The sequence below is a fragment of the Salminus brasiliensis genome, chromosome 2, assembly GCF_030463535.1.
Source record: "Salminus brasiliensis chromosome 2, fSalBra1.hap2, whole genome shotgun sequence".
Lineage (NCBI taxonomy): Eukaryota > Metazoa > Chordata > Actinopteri > Characiformes > Bryconidae > Salminus > Salminus brasiliensis.
Window position 1 is genome coordinate 40,114,430 of NC_132879.1, and position 22,170 is coordinate 40,136,599.

Here is a 22,170-nt window from a genome sequence, read left to right on the forward strand (position 1 = left end):
TTGTGCAGAGAGAGTGATGGGGAGACTGACCCTTATGCCTTGCTGACAGTATGGCAGTAATAAGACCCTGACGCTTGAGAAATCATTTTTCTAATGTCATCTCAGTTATAACATAATATGTTCATAAGAGGACTCATCAGTATTTTAATGTTAAGTGCTGTGTATATACATTTAGATAATGTATATTGCTGCTATCCAATGAAAAACATGCATCTCCAATTTTTGCCTGTTTTTACTCCCCCCTTCCACTTTTTGAACCATGTAGCTGCTCTGTACACTGTGTAAATAATTTTGGATAGAAAATCGTATTTTACATTAACCTCCATTCAAAGTTAAGACCATTTTTCCTTCTCCTGTAAAGTCACCAGATACATGTTTTGCATTTGACAGTGACAATACATAGGTTGGTGCTCCAGTATATCATGTTATATAGATCAAACCCAAGTCTGACACATAAAAGGTAAAGGTAAAGGTAAAGGTGCACGTATTTGTCACTGTACAGTGTACACTGCACAGCGAAATGTGTCCTCCACATTTAACCCATCTGTGGTAGTGAACACACACTCACACACACTAGTGAACTAGGGGCAGTGAGTACACACACACCCACACCTTGAATCAACGAGACAATCAAGGAGACAACGTTGCCCAACTACACTATACTATACCCCATTCTTTCAAACTGCTGCTAGCACAATGTCATTGGACAGTTCTGTGTGCTTTAAGGAGAATGCTAAATGCCAGTACTAAATAGCATTACATCAGCAAATAGACACTCACACTGCTTAGACTGCTATGTTGCTCTGTCATCACTAGGGATAGAACCCATGATACCCTGACGATAGTGCTAATGCTTTGATGGCTATGCCACTTAAACCATAAGGTTTATCATAAGTGGGACAGTCCAAAAAAGAAGTAGTCCAGTCCAGATCATACACAGTAGAACCATTACTCGAAACATGGGATAAGGCATAGAGGGCAGTTCAATAAACATGTAAGGGTCGAAACTGACAAGAGACGGTCATAACTAACTGAATTGCCTGGTATTGACAAAGAAAACTGAGGAGGGGTAATTGTGTTCGGTTTGATGGCTGGCATCACATGATTGGGTTATGCATTATGGGAAATAGAGCCTGTGAGTGAAACAGCCTGTGAGCTGAGTGAAGGAACTGGAATGCGTGACATCAGGAGCCAAGTGACTGGTTCCTCTTTTTAAATGGTAAAACATTGAGCCAGTTCATCAAATGCAATTAAGTGTAATTATGAAAAATAAACTAATCAATATCACATTATGTTTGTAGGAAAGTTATAATGGTATAAAGTTATATGTACAGTGTTTTTGTCACAGTTTACACAAAAACAAATGGAAAAAATTGTGCAGACTCAAACTTGTGAATACAGAATACAAGTCAAATGTAAATAAAATCTGTTATGTAACTGTCCGTGTTATTAGTTAATTCTACTAGATTTTAAGTAGCATAACTAAGCAATAATAAACACTAACACATTCTTTTAAGGGTAAAGGAGTTACTGGGTTCCCGTGTTGAAGAAAGTTTGCTAGACCAGGGAGAACAGTACAATGGGCAATGCAGGACCACTACAAGACCAGGGTTGGAAACTAATTATGATCAGTGAACTGCAATATGATCAGGCAAAATAAACATGTTGGTAATGCTTGCAGAACCTGACAGGTTTTAGTTTGTTCGCACTCCTGTACTAAACTATGTTGTAGGTGTGGACATCAGCTTTAGTTATGTGGGTCAGATTTGCTCCTGTAGGACTAAGCTGGCAGAGCTCCACCTGAAGCCTACACCAGAAACCAGCCGCTCATAAATCAATAATTTCCATTACGTTGTCTAGACGTGGCAGCGTGCCACAGGGCAGAGAGCAGTCTGAATGTGTGTAAAGCTAGAGAAACCCAATGCCGTATATCTCAGCTGGCTGGGCTTTGTTAATGCTACTTTGACTGTCCACAGACTTTCACAGGTAGTGGAGGGACTTTGGAGCATTAGAGCTTCACATTTCTAGAACTGTTTTGAACTGATTGGAGATGTAAAGCCTAGCTGAGAATACATGCTGTCTGAGTGGTTAAATCTAACCTAGAAGTAGGTCATCTTATGCTTATGACATCTGATCTGCTCTGATTAAGTGTGGGTGTTTTCTGAGGCCTATGTGTTTTTGCTAAATATGTATACACACCCCCCTCCTAATTTTGGGTTCGGCCCGCTTGTGCTGCCACAACAAAGCTGACCATTTGAGGCATGGACTCCACATAACCCCTGAAGGTGTCTTGTGTAATCTGGCACCAAGACGTCAGCAGTAGGTTCATTTAAGCCCAGTAAGTTGTGAGGTGGGACCTCCATGGATTGCATCAATGAGCCTTAGGTGCCCATGACTGTGTTGTCAGTTCACTGGTTGTCCTTTCTTGGAACATACTGTACTTTCTTGCTACTGACCACGGCATACCAGGAATGTCCCACAAGATGTTTTGGAGATCTCACCCAGTTGTCTAACTGTCACAGTTCAACCCTTGTCAAAGGGACTCCTTAAAGGGAATCCTTATGCTTGCTAATTTTTTCTGCCTCAGCACATTTACCTTCAAGAACGACTGTTCACTTGCTGCATAATAGGACCCACCCCATGACAGATGCTACTGTGGATGAAGATAATCAGTGTTTTTTACTGCACTAATGTTATGATTTGAGTGGCTGGAGTGCATAATCCGTACTTTCTATAAATATTCTAGAAAGTACTCATGTGACACATGCGTGAATATTTGTAAGTGTGCTTAGTCCACAGTGAGTTCACTAATTGAGCCTGGAGAGTTGTGTGTGGTCTCTGCGAAGTATTTTGTTGTTGTTTGCTTTTGTCAGAGTTGAATAAAGCAGTCAATGACACACCTGGGCGGCTAGCAATGGATTAAAAATGTTCTGCTTGATGTGTTGTGGTGACATGAAGAGCAGGCTGATAACCTGCGAACAGCTGTTTTTTAGTGTATAAATAGTGCTGTAATAATATATATATAAGTATAAATATAGCCATTTAATTTAAGGATTTACAGTGATAATAGAATCCTATTAGTATCAGTAGATACATGCTTTACAACATTGCCATCTAATTTTTGGATGAAAATGCTGTGTATTTGAACATGTGACAATGTTCATATACACAGCCAATGTCCAATTCAGGTAGTAATTATGCTCGGACTGTGGTAATTTTATTGCTGCCCAGATATGTTTTTTTATCTTATTTTTATCTTATTACAAAGTCCTCCTGGTAAACCATTTCAATCCGAATAGGGCCTTGAACCCAGAGTTCTTAATGTGGACATGAGAGCGAATATAGAGGAAGGACATTTTCCAATTTTCATAGCACTCTGGCAGATTGCTGCAGCTGTTATAATATTAGTGGTGGCATTCATAAGTAGTTTTCATAATGCACATGCAATTACAAGATTTAAAAAGCCACAGGGGAGTTGTAACAGTGAGATTTTCATGGTATGATAACCATCTCAGAAAATAAGTGACTTTGTGTAAACAGTTTAAGTCCACACTATCCATATCATAATCTTATATATCTTATATTAATCCTGTTACATGGTCCTTTTCATTTTGTAACTTTTTAAGACTTTTTGTAAGACTTTTTTTTTCGAATTTCTCCTGTTTCTGTGACTGTTTTTGATTGTGTGTGTGTGTGTGTGTGTGTGTGTGTGTGTGTGTGTTTCAGTTGGAACTGCAAGGTCAGGAAGTGGTGGTGTATGACCAAAGTTCATCTGACCTCTCCTCTCTGTCGTCAGAGGCCTTCCTCAGCGTTTTATTGGCTAAACTAGAGAGGTGTTTTCCCTCCGTCCACCTGCTCTCAGGTTTGATTTGCCCCCTTTACTATGACAGCACATGCATGTTTGTCACATAAGCTATAAATCAGCATTTTTACCTTAAAATAACACCTTTAAAATTGTGTTGATGCTCCAGTGACCTGTAATAGGGAGAATATTTCTGCTAGAGGGCTTTGTATTTCTAAGTTTGCACTTGTAAAATGCATGTGTAAAGTATGTCCTTTAAAGGTTGCTCGAAGCATGAATTCCATTTCCTGACTGTCGGGGAAAACCCAGGAGCTAGAAATGTCAGTTACAAATAATGTAAGACAACTACAAATAATACCATGCTTTCTAAAGGAGAGGTTTGGAAATGTCCAAGTGAACACATTGACATACAGTGAAATCACTACTACAGCCAATGTTCTATTTCCTTCTTCAGCCAGAAGATACAGCAAATGCTTATGATAGAAAAGTCAGAAATTGTCTAGCCACTTTGGCCAAGTGTTTTATTTTTGAATTATTTAGCAAACCCAATATAACCCCTCTGTTACTAAGTAACCAGTATTTTTTGCTGTCAAAAGTCATAGTGTAATGTTCTCTCTCTTTCTCTCTCTCTCTCTCTACACAAACACAGTTGGCTATTCTAGGAACAAACTCTGAATGTCTTTTTTGAAGTCAAGCCAACCAAGATGAAAATTTAAAATTTTCAAGTTAACAAGTGAAAATTTTTTATATGTAGAGCCAATGGTTTGCCATTACATCATCATTGCATAACTGTATGTGTGTGTGTGAACATGTGTTAAAGGGACACCGTTTTAAGCTTGGCTAAACAACAGAATGCCAAAACAGCATAAAAAAAAAAGAAAAAAGAGGGAAAAAAGAAAAAAAAGAGGAAAGTGACTATAGTTGACTATAGAGGATATGAAAATAAGCCCAGTTTTAGACATCATATTGTAAAAGTTTCTCAAGCAGTGACAAAAAGTGGCAAAATGGCCACAGTAGATGAAGAATAAGTCTAAACACTTTTAACAGTAAATATTATTAAATAGAAGGTCCACAGAAACATCATACACAGGATCTGTCAAACGTCTTAAAACACACATGGATTGACTACATTAAGAAATATTCTTACAAACTTCATTAATGGCATTTAGCACACACTAATCCATTATGTCTAATCCTTTTACAGAGGTGGAAGGATGTAGCATTAGAACTCTTTCCCAAGTACTGTTGTTTATTGGGTAAATGAGCCTGCCACGCAAAAAACACTGTTAGCCACTATGCTATTTCTACCACTAAGACTTATGCCAAAGTGTTCACAGATTGACCTTTTACATGCATATTAAGTAAATGCAGTATCATCAGTGAGGCATTTGGGGATATGTAGGAGAAGAGATTAAACAGTAGAAATGGCAACCACCCTGGGCAGTAGAGACTGTAGAGCCCAAAAAATACCCTACCCGAGCCTGTGCACATTCTGTCTGATCCTGATTTTTTACTACAATTCCGAGTTGTAATGACCGAAATCTGTTCAGAATGATGTTAATGAACAGTGCAACATGGAAGAAGCATAGGCCTTTTATTTAAGAAAGCTGTTTCTTAAGAATGGAACTCCAAATGATTAAAACAAGAATGAGGTTATAAGAATGATGTCTCAATTACTTTCCTATACTTTAATATAATTTAACAAGGTTTAGGAATATAAAATACTTTCTGAACAAATGAACATTTTTATGTTAAGTGCAAAAACGCAAAAAAAGCAATAAGGCTATGCATTGCACAATCATTAAACTGTAATAGGCAACAGCAATATCCTAATTTACGTAAAAATGCTAAATACGCAAAATAAGCCAAGAGAACATTGGATATTCTTTAAATAATAAAGGCCTAAAATAGCCTATCAAACAGATCAGCACATCCCTTTTAGCACATCACTGTTAATTGTTTACTTATATATGGGCTGGGCAATTTAATCAAAAGGAAATGAAACCGACTTCCAGAACCTTTTATAACCTCAACATAATCTGTTTCTCACATGCCGTAATATCGTTAGGCAACAAAAAAGCACATTATGAAATTTATTGCTGGGTAATTCATCCTGGTGCACACATGCTTCACAAGGACTCCTGGGCAATTTTTGTATCCATCAGATTTAAAGTAAACCTACAAAGACAGGGTTACTGTTTTTAATACATTTCTGTTCAAAACAAAAAGTCAGTCATCTTTTGAAGTTGATTTAAATATCTATATTGGCACGCATATGTATATATATGTATGAATACAGGCTTCAATATATGAAATTGTAATTTTTTGTGTGAAGAAAGTGGGACACACTCAAGTAGTGGAACGAAATTTATTGGATATTTTAAACTTTTTTTTAGAAATAAAAAAATGAAAAGTGGGGCGTGCAATATTATTCGGCCCCTTTACTTTCAGTGCAGCAAACTCACTTCAGAAGTTCAGTGAGGATCTCTGAATTATCCAATGTTGACCTAAATGACTGATGATAAATAGAATCCACCTGTGTGTAATCAAGTCTCCGTATAAATGCACCTGCTCTGTGATAGACTTAGAGTTCTGTTTAAAGCGCAGAGAGCATTATGAAGACCAAGAAACACACCAGGCAGGTCCGAGATACTGTTGTGGAGAAGTTTAAAGCCGGATTTGGATACAAAAAGATTTCCCAAGCTTTAAACATCTCAAGGAGCACTGTGCAAGCAATCATATTGAAATGGAAGGAGTATCAGACCACAGCAAATCTACCAAGACCCAGCCGTCCCTCTAAACTTTTAGCTCAAACAAGGAAAAGACTGATCAGAGATGCAGCCAAGAGGCCCATGATCACTCTGGATGAACTGCAGAGATCTACAGCTGAGGTGAGAGACTCTGTCCATAGGACAACAATCAGTTGTACACTGCACAAATCTGGGCTTTATGGAAGAGTGGCAAGAGAAAAGCCATTTCTCAGAGATTTCTATTAAAGGTCTACTTTAAAGTTTGCCACAAGCCACCTGGGAGTCACACCAAACATGTGGAAGAAGGTGCTCTGGTCAGATGAAACCAAAATCACCTTTTTGGCCACAATGCAAAACGTTATGTTTGGCGTAAAAGCAACACAGCTCATCACCCTGAACACACCATCCCCACTGTCAAACGTGGTGGCAGCATCATGGTTTGGTGCCTGCTTTTCTTCAGCAAGGACAGGGAACATGGTTAAAATTGATGGGAAGATGGATGGAGCCAAATGCAGGACAATTCTGGAAGAAAACCTGTTGGAGTCTGCAAAAGACCTGAGACTGGGACGGAGATTTATCTTCCAACAAGACAGTGATCCAAAACATAAAGCAAAATCTACAATGGAATGGTTCACAAATAAACGTATCCAGGTGTTAGAATGGCCAAGTTAAAGTCCAGATCGAATCCAATCGAGAATCTGTGGAAAGAGCTGAAAACTGCTGTTCACAAACGCTCTCCATCCAACGTCACTGAGCTCGAGCTGTTTTGCAAGGAAGAATGGGCAAAAATTTCAGTCGATGTGCAAAACTGATAGAGACATACCCCCAAGCAACTTGCAGCTATAATCGCAGCAAAAGGTGGCGCTACAAAGTATTAACGCAAGGGGGCCAAATAATATTGCACAGCCCACTTTTCAGTTTTTTATTTCTTAAAAAAGTTAAAAATATCCAATAAATTTCGTTCCACTTCATGATTGTGTCCCACTTGTTGATTTTTCACAAAAAATTACAATTTCATATAATTATGTTTTAAGCCTGAAATATGACAAAATGTAAAAAAAAAAATTACTTTTGCAAGGCACTGTATGTACGTATATATATATATATATATATATATATATATATATATATATATATATATATATATGTATATATATATAAATATAAATGGGAATAACCACCCTTGGCTGGGAGGACACTAGTAAGACATTGTGGCATTATTGATTAGTTGTTGAGTTATTCATAAGCAGCAGGAACTGAAAAACTTTTCATTTTTAGCAGATTTTTGTGGGTTGCTTGTAGTTAAGTATTAACTCTTCAATTATCCAAAAAATCCAAAAAACACTGTGTACCACTCTCCCTTTGAAAGTCAAATAAAATCTAGGACTATGTGTTAAATGCCTTTTGTCTTTTCATGTCATATTCTGTGCCCTGTTTTATAGCAAAGCTGAGTGATCAGCAGCCAGTTTTGGAGAGCGGTTCAGTCAAAGGAGCCTCGACTACTGCGTCACTGCTGTTTTAATGCCTTCACTGTTGACAATGAGCACTGGTTGCTATGGCAACAGCGCTGTCAAAACAGTGGCATTTGCTCTGATGACTCTGCAGTAGGTGAAAGACAAGGTTACTGAAGGCAGGACAAAATTAAGCCAGACCTCTGCCACTGGATATATTTTTATCCAAAGCATTTGATGAGCCACAAACAGATTTATTTTTCAACATCATCAAAATCTAAACAGTTCTCATATTAAGGAAGAAAAATTGCATGGCAAAATGCCAAAGAACGTATCCATATATATGAGCAACTGGCCAGGAAACATGAGATACAGCAAGGTGGGTTGTCAGGCACCCACAGGTGGTGGAGTATTGTATGTCAGCTTATAGGGTACACACACAAATGCACTTACATGTCGCTGTCACGCAAAACCCTTTTTTTCACCTTTTGATATAATGTGAATCTGGTAGTTCTTTACATTTCTACATACATTTCATGATAAATGGGCTAATAGAAATGCTTCAAAATGACCGAAATGGATCCCTATTTACATTTTAGGGCACTGATGAGTATGTTGGCCATTTGTCAGTGTCAGAATCATGATTTTCAGGTCACTATAATCTCCCACAGTGCACACAAATTATAGTAAACATTAAACCCAGTAAACATGAGCTGAATGTGGACCAAAATGCTTTGCAAGTCACTTGTTACTAAGCAACAGACAATAGAACGAAAAGGATCCTATTTTCCTGTGTAGTCCCATGGTAGGATTATGTATCTTAACAACATAACGGTGAAATATTATCCCATGAACAGTGCAATGCTTTACTAACTTTAATTCAGAATTTAGTTTGTCTTTGTATGGAGTTTAAACACTGCTCTGCCACTCTGGTGTTTGTTTATGCAACCTGTGATGATGAGGAAGTGTCTGAATTAATTTGTATTTCTATTACTACTTTGTAAAAATAGTCTCTCCCTATTAAGGGGCAGTGGTGGCTCAGCTTCGGGCTGTTGATGACAGGGTTGTGGGTTCGATACCCTGGCTCGGCAAGCTGCCACTGTTAGGCCCTTGAGCAAGGCCCTTCACCTTTTCTGCTCCCCAGGTGCTGTAGCAATGGCTGCCCACCACTCGTGCACATGTGCTCACTGTCCAATGTGTGTTTCACTGGTGTGTATGTGTGTGTTCATTTTACGAATGGGATACATGCAGAAGCCAAATTCCATATGTGCCAGTCACAAATGCTCAATGTGGTTGTTTAATGTTTAATATAGTGCAATACTAATTAGGGAGCAGAGATGCATTTCTGTCACAGCCATTGACTTCCATTGAAAGTTATGAAAGCTATCTCCTTATCCTGTGACGTTGCCATTTGAGATACAGGGAATTATGTAGATTCCTTTATTGGCTGAAACATCTTAGATGATTAATCCTGTCATTTAAAGGCCAAACAATAAAAATGTACTGAACTGAACAATAACAAAGCATTTAAGCATTTTCCAAAATGCTTCACTAAGAATTGTTAAATAACTGCTGATTCATTTAAAAAATAAAAGTAATTAAATTTCTATATATTTTTGAAGTAACATTACCAATATACATAGGTGTAGAAAGGCATATGAAAAAACACTGTCTACAAGATATGATAAACAGTGACACAAAGCATAAAAACATGATCAAACAGAAATGGCACTGATTAATTAACAAAATTGAGATAAAGACTTATAATAATATAAGTAATATGTCATAAAACCTATTCTCAAGATAGGCTTTGTGCAAATATAGACAATGTAATTTTACTATGGATGTCACAATACCAAAATTTTGTGTAGTATCACAATGGCTGATACCAAATAATACTATGGCAAAAAAAATAAACACTCATAATTGTCTGAAATACCAAATGTGTCTTGTATTTTACACATACAAACATTCCTCTTTTTAGAGCTCATCATGTGCAGTAACTTTTTTAAGAGTTACAAACCTGTGCTGGTTCCTGGTTCATTTAAATGAAGTTGTTAGAGCAATTAATTGTCTGTCAAATTGCTGTTATTAGTATTATTAGTAAATATTAGTTTTCTATACTACCACAACATGGCTCCAACAAACAGTAAAACAGGGACCCAAATTTGCTCTGATTTGTGTAGTAATCATAAGTCTCATTCTTTGTTTGTTCCAGGTGGGTTTGCAGAGTTCTCACATCTGTTTCCGGGCCTCTGTGAGGGCAAGTCCATGCTGGTTCCATCCTGTATCTCACAGCCCTGCCTTCCTATCAACAGCAGTGGCCCCACTCGCATTCTTCCCCACCTGTACCTGGGCTGCCAGAGGGACGTGCTTAACAAGGTGTGTTTATCTCATTTTTCTTAGCAGATGTATCAGGACATAGCTATATTGCAAAACAATTTCCTGTCGCAATCCTGTAGGTTGAGGTAGTTATTCAGGTACTTATTCATATTCAAATATTCATAATGTCTACAACTTGCTTATAAGACTTTTTTATTATGCAATTATTATTATGCAGACAACTGTAGGCCACAGGCTGTTACAAGCTTTACGGCCAGGTTTTCAAGTCCTCAAGGCTGCTATGGTTCATATGTGAGCAACATGTCAGTTCCTCATTTGCATCAACTTAATTCCTTGCATTAGTTTGAAAGCAGTTACTAAGCCTTAAATTAGCTGATGCCTATAGCCTTTAGTAGGGACTTTCAGCTAGGTGTTAGCAATTACTGGAAATGTTTTATTTTTGTTTTTATTTTAAATGAGGATGTGAATCTGTAAATACAAAGTGTAATGACTGAAGGCTCACAAAACTACATCACTGTCTAATCCCCCTACTGCAGGACCTTATGCAGCAGAACGACATTGCATACGTGCTCAATGCCAGTAACACCTGTCCCAAGCCTGATTTCATTCCGGAGTCCCACTTCCTGCGTGTTCCAGTCAATGACAGCTTCTGCGAAAAGATCCTGCCCTGGCTGGACAAATCAGTGGAATTCATAGGTCAGGTCTTGTCTAACCACAAGTTTTGAATAAGTATTGAATAATTAACTATTCTCACATGGGAATACGGAGACATTGCTTTTCTTTGCCCTTTCTTTCATTTGGATTTTCTGTAGCCAGAATCTAAATGCAGGGTGCTTACATCAGAGTGTTCATTAAGAAAGGAATTTCATAGCTTTACAAAGTTCTGCAACACTGTACTCTCCAAAGCTCAATTTAAAGCTGGAAGAATAGCCTTGCTGTGTGCCAGTTAACTTGTGGCCTACTTACTTTCATGTTTCTCCCCCAGAAAAAGCAAAGGCTTGCAATGCCAGGGTTCTAGTCCACTGCTTGGCAGGAATTTCGCGATCAGCCACTATTGCCATTGCCTATATCATGAAGAGGATGGATATGTCCTTAGATGAGGCCTACAGGTATGATTATAACCATCACTAACCATCTGTGATTGAGGGCAATCTCAGAAGTGAACATTTCTATTAAAGGTTTCCACTTTTGACAGGTTTTCTGGTCTCATGAAGTCCAACTTTCTGTTCTGGCCGAGGCATCCCCTCATTAAAATGAATGTCACCACCAATTAAAGCTTGTGCTGTGAGGCTTGCTAATGAGAAACCATGACACAAATGGCTAACAACATGTTTACCTCCCTAGGTTTGTAAAAGAGAAGAGGCCCACCATCTCACCTAACTTCAACTTCCTTGGTCAGCTATTAGACTTTGAGAAGAAGATTAAGAGCCCAGAGAAAATCGAGGCCCAATGCAAACAGGTAGAGCTGGCTGAAGAGCACAGCCAAGAATTAGAGGGGCATGCTCCAGACATGCCTAGCACAGCTAGGACAGAGACCTTGTCTATGGTGGCCCCACTAGAGCCTTTGACCCTTCCTTGTGTACTAGCTGGGGTTCCTGAGGAGCAGCTGCTGGCTCAGGCTCTGTGTAGCCTGCAGCTGGGCGAGGGCCTGGAGGACAACACCCGCCTGAAGCGCTCCTTCTCCTTGGACATCAAGTCGTTTGGGGAGCCGAGCACTGGAGCCATCCTCCGGGAGGGTGGCGGATACACTCCGGACTACTATAAACAGTCCTCCTTCAAGGACCCCGCAGCCAAGCCCTGTCAGTTCTCTCCAGTGCAAGAGGTTTCAGAGCAGTCGACGCCGGAGCAAAGTCCAGATAAGGAGCAGGCAGACAGCCCAGCAAATGGCAACTCAAGCAACACTAATCCGCCTGCCAAACCCCAAGCCACAATCTCTAAGCCCCCTCCTGCTCCTCCTCCACCTGCCGCCCGCCCACAGCTTCTGCACAGGAGTGGTAGCATGGAGGAAACCCCAAGCGCTGCCAGCTTCCTGCTGGGCCTGTCATGTTCGCAGCAGAAGCTGACCAAAGGTGGACTGGGAACGCTCAAGGGTTGGCACTCGGACATCCTCCTTGGTTCTATGGCTGTCTCCTCGTCCTCGCTGAGCGGAGGGGGCTGGTACCTCTCCTCTGAGTCAGCTCGCTTTTACTCCACTTCAGCCATCTTTAGCAGCAGCAGCGGAGGCACCCAGGGTAGCTTTGCAGCAGCGTACAGCTGCAGCCAGGGGCTGGAGGCAGTGAGGAGGCGGGGACGTCAGCGTAGCGGAGACCTTGGAGACTCGCGACGCAGCTGGCATGAGGAGAGCAGCTTTGAGAAGCAGCTAAAGCGGCGCAGCTGCCAAATGGAGTTTGGCGACGGCATGACAGAGAGCCGCTCCAGGGAGGAGCTGGTCAAAGTGGGTAGCCAGTCCAGCTTCTCTGGGAGCATGGAGATCATTGAGGTGTCCTGAAAGCAGGACTTCCACCTCCCTCTTACAGCGATGCTTAGGCGAAAGATCAAACTTGTGCATTACTCTGCTTACTCCAGATGTAAGTGAATAACAAAGACATGTTTAGTGTCCCAAGTGCTTATTTAGCGTTGCATTGGAGCTGACAAATAATGGAAGCTTTTTGCTTCCATTAAGCATTGTGCATGTGGTTTCCGGTATTATGTGACATTCTGTAATCTAAAGATTGAACGTATGATCAAAATGTATGTGTCAGGATACCTGTATTCTTGTTTCTAGCCGTCACAATATGCTTAACATTGTGGACACCGTGAGTACATCTGCAACACAATTGCATTGCATGCATCACATGTAATTGTGTGTGTATGTGTATATATATATTTCATTTTCTTTCAAATCATTTAACTAATTTAAATTTATATATTAAAAAAATAACATGATTGAACATTCATAAAATTCAGCTTGTAAATGATCATTCCATTTATTGAAGATAAAGATTTACTCAAAACATACAGTGCCTATAAAAAGTATTCACCACCTTGGATGGTTTCTCTTGAAATTGCTTTGTAAATGGAATCATGGTCAGTATAATGTGGCAAAAAAACTTGTTAATGTCAATGTAAAAACAGATTTCTACAAAGTAATGACCATTAAATAAAAATACTTGTAAATAATTAATTGCATAAAAATTGTGATCTAAGTCAACAGAGGTCTTACTAAGTGCAGTGAATGTGTCTCAACTAAATGTAGTATTAATGTATTAATTAATAATACCTGTCTAGAAGGTCCAGTCACAGGTTAATCAGTATTCCTGGCTACAAATACACCAAGAAGACACAAAAGAACACCCCACACAACTCAAATCCTTATTGAAGAGTATAAATCAAAGAATGGTTACAATTAAAAAATTCCAAGTCACTAAACATCCCCTGGAGTATAGCTCAATGCATGAGAAGGAATGGAAGGAATATGGCACATGTGTAAATCTGCCTAGAGCAGGGCGTCCTCACAAACTGAGGGACCGTGCAAAAAGGAGACTAATGTGTGAGGCCATCAGGACACTTAGGGCTACCTATTACCCGACAGTTTATGCTCAAAAAAATTTAATGTAGCCGAATGAAAACAATTCAGCAAAAAAGAGTGGGCAGAAAATCCTTTACTGTAATCGAAACCAAACTGCAAACACTTGGTTGCAGTTGTTGCCATGAGTGGCACTATCAGTTATTAGGTTTACTTTCCCCACCTTAATTTTTCCCATGGGTAATATAGGTATTGAATAATTCTTTATTTTCAATAAATGGAATGAAATTTTTAAAGCTGCATCGTGTGTTTAATTATGTTTACTTCATCTTATAATAGTTGGATAAACTGAAAAAAATTACAAAAGTGACACATTGGGAAGGGGAAAAATACATTTTTACAACACTGTATTTTGAAATTTTCTCCAAAATGGCAACTGTATAGGAGAAGGAAAATTTCTTCCTAATTTTCATTGGAAGTCTCTGTAAAATCATTTTATTTTCAAGTCAGTTTGGAGCTTTTCTGTTTGTCCATTTATCATGAAAACATGACATGCTTTAAAGAACAATTACCCGATTCTAAGTCAAAAACAGCAAAAGATGGAGTTTTTGTGTGGTTTATGCATCCCTAATAGACACCAGTGTCATGTACTACCAGAAACCACATGAGGCCACAAGCTTCCATTAGCATTGCACCTCTTACTATAAAACTAAGAAAGCAAGTGTTGGCTAAAAGAGAAAATTGTGTTCATCTGATTTTTTGACAAAGCATCACTTCAGACTCCACAGTTTTTTCTTTTTTTTTTAGTTTACTTGTAACTAGAGGGAGGACTTGTTTTGTGTTATCTGGCCAAATTCTTTGTAGATGGCTGGTTTGGACTATAACCAGCAATGTAGCTGTGCTTTGTAGACTCTTCTCTAATACTGACCAAGAACATTTTTGTAATAGCTGAACTTTACAGGTAAGAATTTTCACCAAATGCAGCTGCATATCACTGAATGTCAAAATGCGGACACATGGACACTTTCAGTTGGTATATATATTTTTTTGTTTTGTTAGTTTGTTTTTAATTTAGTTTTGTGTTAACTGAGCCTGTTTGTTTGTTTGTTTGTTTGTTTGTTTGTTTGTTTGTTTTTGTCTGCGGATCAGTAACGGTTATAGACCATTTTCCATCTATATTGTGAATTATCCGATATCTCTGTCTGACTCTAGTACCGAAACCTGAGCCCGAAATCCAAGCATGAATGAAGTTGAACTGGATTGAAGATGTTTGTTACCTTTTTTGTTAATGCTTTGCCATGCCGGGGGTGTCTAGGTAGCATTTATTGAGTACCTCACAAATCCAAATTAAGGGCTTTTTATCTTTTATTTCTAAGCATTTGTTTTCCTTTGACTCTTATGCATAGTTCATTGACAATTAAAATCTCAGGACAATTTAAATCTTTTCATTTGAGAAAAAGACAAGTCCCTTTTGATTGTTCAGCCATGCTACTTTGAAACACAGAGATTGAAACTGCATGTTTTCTGGGTGAGACGTCTGGATTCTTCCCAAATCAGTTGCCAGGAGTTAGAACGGAAGCTGGAAATGCCTGGTGGAGGTACTTTGGCTCGTTCTACCAACCGGCTGGGTAGTTTAGCAAGTGTTGAGGTTGAAACTCTTGTTCAAAGACACGCACAACTGGATCTCGACTGGAATCCAAAGGGTGGGAGCCATCCTGTGGAGTGTGGAGAAGGAATGCCTTTAGTAGCTGCACTCAGACTCTGCTCCTTTGCACAGTCAATTATTGCACTACTGTGGTCGGCACATTAGCAATAAGTCAACACTTTTGCGTTGTCTTATCGGGTCACATCACAGCGTAATTCTGCCGTGCGTGTTGGGGACAGGCGGTGGTTGTTTTGGTTGATGTGATTGCAGGTATGTGTAATTGAGTGTGGCCTGAAGGAGGATATGCTTTAAAATACAAAAAGAAGAAAAAATGTGATTTTTATCATAATTAAACCAGTCAGGTTTAATTATGATAAAATGGTTTAATAAGGAACTGAGTCAGGTGTGTTGCAACACAAAAAAAATAACAGAATTATAAAGAAAGTAATCCTGATCCAAAATATGACTTCTTAAATTCAACTAAATTTGAAGAAATGAAAAACCACATATAGTGTATAACAGTTCTCTAGTCTGCTCGATTGCACTGCATGTTAATACACCATGCCTGTAACCCTGGATTACAGAGCAAAACACTACGAGGTGCAATATGGTGTACGTGTAGCAAAGTCCGGTATCATTTGGAAGCGATTGGGCATAACGGTTATACAGGCAAGGCCTTCAAGACTCATCAGTGTCCGCTTAGTGGACAGCATACTTCCTTACCCACTAACCCTGAGTGATGTTTGTGGAAAAAGGAAGTGCTGAGAGTGCTGTCGTTTTTAATTTTTTTTTTTTTTTTTTTTTTTTTTAGTTGCTGGTGCTTTGTTTAAAAAAAAAAAGAAAAAAAAGAAAAGAACAAATAATCAAGTACAGTGTTCATGGCAGTCTCTTTGAAAATGATTTACGCTCAAACATCTCAGCCATTGGTTTCTTCTAGAATTATCAATTCTTATTGTGAAAGCAGCGTTGACTTGAGGTGACTACATGCTAGCATCAGGAGCTTTACTGCAGTGCATTTCAGGTTGGAATCTATAACCTTTTTCAACAGTGTAGAAAACACTAATGTGCAGAGGAAAAATGCTTTGTTGTGCGTCAGAGCATTTTAAGACTGAGTAGTACTGAGCGATGTGACGTCTGTACAGTGTCATCATGTTCACTTTCTAGCCATCTAACCAGGGCTTCACAGTTGTGAGGACACTGAAACCACCTCATATATTCACCACAGAGCCAGAACCTTCCAGATGTTAAGGCTGGATGGCACCTTGTCTTTTGTTGTTGTTGCTTTAATTTTACCTGGTGCTTGTTTTTTTTTGTTTTTTGTTTTTTTTCTCTTTAAACAGCAAAGGCATAAACAGTAAATGAGATGCTTGTTAATTTTGAAGGTTTTCCCTAAAGCTGTGAAAACAAGCATGGGTCTGTTATAAAAAAAAAAGTGAAGGTTTTTCATTTCTGTCATGAATCATTTGAAAGTTATGCCATGATGCTTCATCACAAAAATCTGTAATCTAAGAATCCACAGCATGGACTGGTTATTTTAGCTGTCGTGTAGAGCGTTGTTTGAGCACTGATCGCTCCTTCTTAATGACTTGTTAATTTATGATGTGTACAGCAAGTGAAAGCCAGCTTGTGTCCAAATTCTCACATAATTTTCCCCTCACTGAATGATTACGTCATCACATATATGTAGATGAGGAGGAGCATGGCTAATGTGATGGGGTCAAAATCCAGTATGTCATCGGCTTTTTCAGATTGTACCATTGTGTGAAGGCCTATGAAGATGCTTGAGAACATGTGCTTTTTCCCTCCAAGGTGTGCAGTTTTACATGCCGAAGAAGTTCCGTGATGTTGATGATTTTAGTTGTGTTCAACTGAACAAATGAATAAAACCCAAAACGGTACTTAACACATGCATTTATTTGTAAAGTTGTACTTTTCACTTTAAGATAACATCCAGCTGACTTTGGATCAGATTGTGTCAATCTTGATCTTCCTAACAATGAGCTAAAAAGCCTAAACCGATTCAGGAACAGCCCCTCTGATCACAGGCAGAGTATGTACACTGTGTGCAGAATTATTAGGCAAATGAGTATTTTGATCACATCATCCTTTTTATACATGTTGTCCTACTCCAAGCTCTATAGGCTTGAAAGCCAACTACCAATCAAGTAAATCAGGTGATGTGCATCTCTGTAATGAGAAGGGGTGTGGTCTAATGACATCAACACCCTATATAAGGGGTGCTTAATTATTAGGCAACTTCCTTTCCTTTGGCAAAATGGGTCAGAAGAGAGATTTGATGGACTCAAGTCAAAAATTGTGAGATGTCTTGCAGAGGGATGCAGCAGTCTTGAAATTGCCAAACGTTTGAAGCGCGATCACCAAACAATCAAGCGTTTCATGGCAAATAGCCAACAGGGTCACAAGAAACGTGTTGAAAAAAAAGGCACAAAATAACTGCCCATGAATTGAGGAAAATCAAGCGTGAAGCTGCCAAGATGCCATTTGCCACCAGTTTTGCCATATTTCAGAGCTGCAACGTTACTGGAGTATCAAAAAGCACAAGGTGTGCGATATTCAGGGACATGGCCAAGGTTAAGGAAGGCTGAAAAACAACCACCTTTGAACAAAAAACATAAGATAAAACGTCAAGACTGGGCCAAGAAATATCTTAAGACTGATTTTTCTAAGGTTTTGTGGACTGATGAAATGCGAGTGACTCTTGATGGGCCAGATGGATGGGCCCGAGGCTGGATCAGTTAAGGGCAGAGAGCTCCACTCTGACTCAGACGCCAGCAAGGTGAAGGTGTGGTACTGGTATGGGCTGGTATCATCAAAGATGAACTTGTGGGACCATTTCGGGTTGAGGATGGAGTGAAGCTCAACTCCCAGACCTACTGCCAGTTTTTCTTCAAGCAGTGGTACAGAAAGAAGTCGATATCGTTCAAGAAAAACATGATTTTCATGCAGGACAATGCTCCATCACATGCATCCAAATACTCCACAGCGTGGCCGGCCAGTAAGGGTCTAAAAGAAGAAAACATGATGACATGGCCCCCTTGTTCACCTGATCTGAACCCCATAGAGAACCTGTGGTCCCTCATAAAATGTGAGATCTACAGGGAGGGAAAACAGTACACCTCTCTGAACAGTGTCTGGGAGGCTGTGATGTCTGCTGCACGCAATGTTGATCGTAAACGGATCAAGCAATTTACAGAATCTATGGATGGAAGGCTTTTGAGTGTCATCGTAAAGAAAGGTGGCTATATTGGTCACTGATTTGTTTTTGGTTTTGTTTTTGAATGTCAGAAATGTTTATTTCTAAATTTTGTGTTATATTGGTTTACCTGGTGAAAATAAACAAGTGAGATGGGTATATATTTGTTTTTTATTAAGTTGCCTAATAATTCTGCACAGTAATAGTTACCTGCACAAACAGATCTCCTCCTAAGATAGCCAAAAAAAAAAAAAAAAAAAAACACTTTAACCACAAGCTTTAATATTAAGATATTTATGAGTCTTTTGGGTTGATTGAGAACATAGTTGTTGTTCAATAATAAAAATAATCCTCTCAAATACAACTTGCCTAATAATTCTGCACACACTGTAAGGTCTTCATTTGATAGACAATGAAAGAGTGAAGAAATAGAAGGGATGGTTTTGCCTGTCTTAAAAGTGGATAAAAGTATGTTTTGTAGTTAAGACCACTGGACACAAAATGTAGTCATGACTAAGAACTGAACATGTCTCTTAAGTCAAGAGCGAGACTCCAGTGAACATCGAGACCGAAACCAGGTTATTACTTTAAAATAATGTATTTGTAGGATGATTTTACACTCATTATACACACCGGTTACCATAACAATAAATGAATCAATAATAAAAGACAGAAATTAGCTACTCAGCTAATTGTCAACTCTGCATTAGGGATGATGTTTTGGTTAAAACACATTTCTTTGTCTTTTTGATGTTGGGCTGTAGAACATTAAATGTTCATTTGATTGAATAGTAAATGAGGAGAGCTGTGAGGAGAGGTTGTGTTTTTGGACATGTGGATGTGTTGATATTGCAGCCTTTAACACATCAGTGTTTGTGTAAAAAATTATTAACCTTAAAAAAATTAAGAGGCCTCTATCTTTGCCTTAGGCTAACTTAGGTTAACCTTGGTTAGATGACTTTGCAATGGATCACCACAAAGTCATTATATCATGTTTTTACTATGATAACAGGCTTTTTCATGCCAAAAGCAACATGGCAGGGAGTGTTGTGACTGAGCTGTTGTGGTTGTGTCTCTTATGTTACGGCTGATCGATAAAGGCTTGAGTTAAAGATTGTTTTTCTGTACCTACATTTGGTTATCTTGTGATCCCAACTACTTCAAGTCAAGTCAAGTCAGATTTATTTGTATAGCGCTTTTTACAACTGTTGTCGTCACAAAGCAGCTTTACATAATTAGTACTTAATAAAGGACAGAGACAGAGAAGAAAGAAGAAATAACATGAAGGGTCAAAGACCCCCGTGAGCAAGCCAACGGCGACAGTGGCAAGGAAAAACTCCCTCAGAGCTGGAGGAAGAAACCTTGGGAGGAACCAAGACTCACAAGGGGGACCCATCCTCCTCTGGCCAGACTATTTAAACATTAATGATAAAAATTACCAAAGCAGATACAACAGAAAGTTGATAGTGGTTGACTACTTCTTCTTATGATGTCAAGATAAATGTTTTCTCATGATCTCAAGATAAGCTGTTTCGTTGAGATCACAACTTGTATGTCTTCTAAAAAAAAATGTTACACGATAGTTTAACTATCTGATAGTACTTCAGAAAAGTGTATTTTAGCACTACATGCTACTGTTGCCCGTGCCGGGCCTCCAATACACTTTCCATTTCTGGAGTATAAAACTCAGCACTCACCTGCAGCTAGCCCAAAACTACCCGCACAATTGGACGGTCCCAAATACATGACCACAGCGACGTATACAATATGTGACTACACATGACTATACGTATCCTTGCGTCAACAAGGTGTGAGCATATTGACGCCAACCAATAGCGTGTGCGCCCATAGTGTCTTACGGGCCAATTTCTGTCGTGTTAACAAGGACGAAGCACTAGGGGTTATTCATTTCCCCACTGTATATACTGTATCTGTGCACATATACAGGGGAAAATAAACATTCAACATTTTTAAATCAACATTTTGATCAATAGTTTTTATAGCCAGGCTTTTGACAACGCGAGTGGCTTTTGAACGTGGTAAAGTGGTCAGATCTCATCTTGTCACATTGGAGACATTTTAGTGTACTAGTGACAAATGTAAACAAAATCAGGTCAGAGTAGAACCACATACTCGCCGGATACAGCAGGCATGTTAATGCCAGGTGTAACCAGGTTCGATAGGCCCCTTACCCAAAAGAAAGGAATAAGCGACCTAAGGGCCCCTCTGCAACATGCGCGCACGCCCTCCTCTCCTGTGTTCAGCACTGACGTCATGGGGTTTTCTTGTTCTTGACACAGCCTGGGCGAAGAACCTCAATGCAAAGCAAACTGGAGTCTTCATAAGCTACAGTCTGCTCATGAATGTCTGAGGGGGGAATGAAGGGATCCAAGGAAGAGAGGGGGAGGGAAAGAGAGCAGCAGAAATGAGAACCACTAATCCTAAATTAAAAGGAAGTCGAAGCAGACTGTTATGTTCTTCTTTCCATATTAACACATCTACTGTATAGTCTAGGATTACTCCACTTCTAAACGTCAAGTTAGTCCAACTTGCCTGTACTGCTACACTGATTTAATCGAAACTAGAGGCCCTCAATTGGGTCATAAATGTGAGTTTGATTGAAAATTCTTTACTTTGTAATAGTATGTTAGCGCTAAACTAAGCGAACATTGGTGCGTATGAACAATTTTACGTCAAACAAACATTATAAGCTTGTAAACGCAGTTTCATGTTTTAGACACCGGCCAAAACCGACTAAAAAAACATTTAGGAGATTCGAGATTTTCATACGACAACATTAATATGCCTTGCATGTAGTGTGACGGTAAATGCTTATACAGAAGCGGCCGCGGACAAAGAGCTGAGAGACCACTGCCCACAACTTGGATTGGGTGCGGTGCACTGCCCCATTGGGCACAGAGAAGGGCGGAGATGGATTTTCGCAACGGAATAAGGCTACTTCCCATTTAAATGCGATTCGGATAATTGTAGTACATACAAACAACTAAACATTACACAAGAGACCCTGAGGGTTTTCCATTGGCAGATTACAGCTCACGTTCAAATGCACTAAACTTTGAAATGTGAACAGGGGGCCTGAACTGTGGTATTTCTCTAAAGCAGTTTGGCTGCAAATGATCACCTGCCACATTATCTAAACAGGTAGGACACAACAGTTTTACACCACAATCAACTGTTGCTTTTATATATCCTACTGGACAAATTCATTACTACAATTGGTAGAAGACGTGGATTTTCTCTTCTCTTCCATTACAATATAGGCTGGTTGCCCAGACAAAGATCAAGCCCAAATATACACTAAAATACAATAGCAATACCAATGACATTGTAGTCTAGTCTTTCATATCTTAGGAAACCATCCCCACATTACTATTTGTACTTGTTGTTGATCACATTGAGATCAATATTCATATATACAAGGCTAAAGAAAGAGACCCTG

At 39.2% G+C, this 22,170-nt stretch overlaps 1 protein-coding gene across 1 annotated transcript in view; it reads left to right on the forward strand.

Moving 5' to 3' along the window:
* dusp16 (dual specificity phosphatase 16) overlaps positions 1-17,407 on the forward strand; it is a 34,621-nt gene extending 17,214 nt beyond the window's left edge. Inside the window, exons 3-7 of the mRNA XM_072672676.1 lie at positions 3,727-3,862; positions 10,222-10,385; positions 10,883-11,042; positions 11,332-11,455; positions 11,691-17,407. Coding sequence (XP_072528777.1) covers positions 3,727-3,862; positions 10,222-10,385; positions 10,883-11,042; positions 11,332-11,455; positions 11,691-12,834 — 1,728 coding nt within the window. The 3' untranslated portion in view covers positions 12,835-17,407. The remainder of the gene's footprint in view (positions 1-3,726; positions 3,863-10,221; positions 10,386-10,882; positions 11,043-11,331; positions 11,456-11,690) is intronic.
* The last annotated feature ends 4,763 nt before the right edge of the window (positions 17,408-22,170 follow it).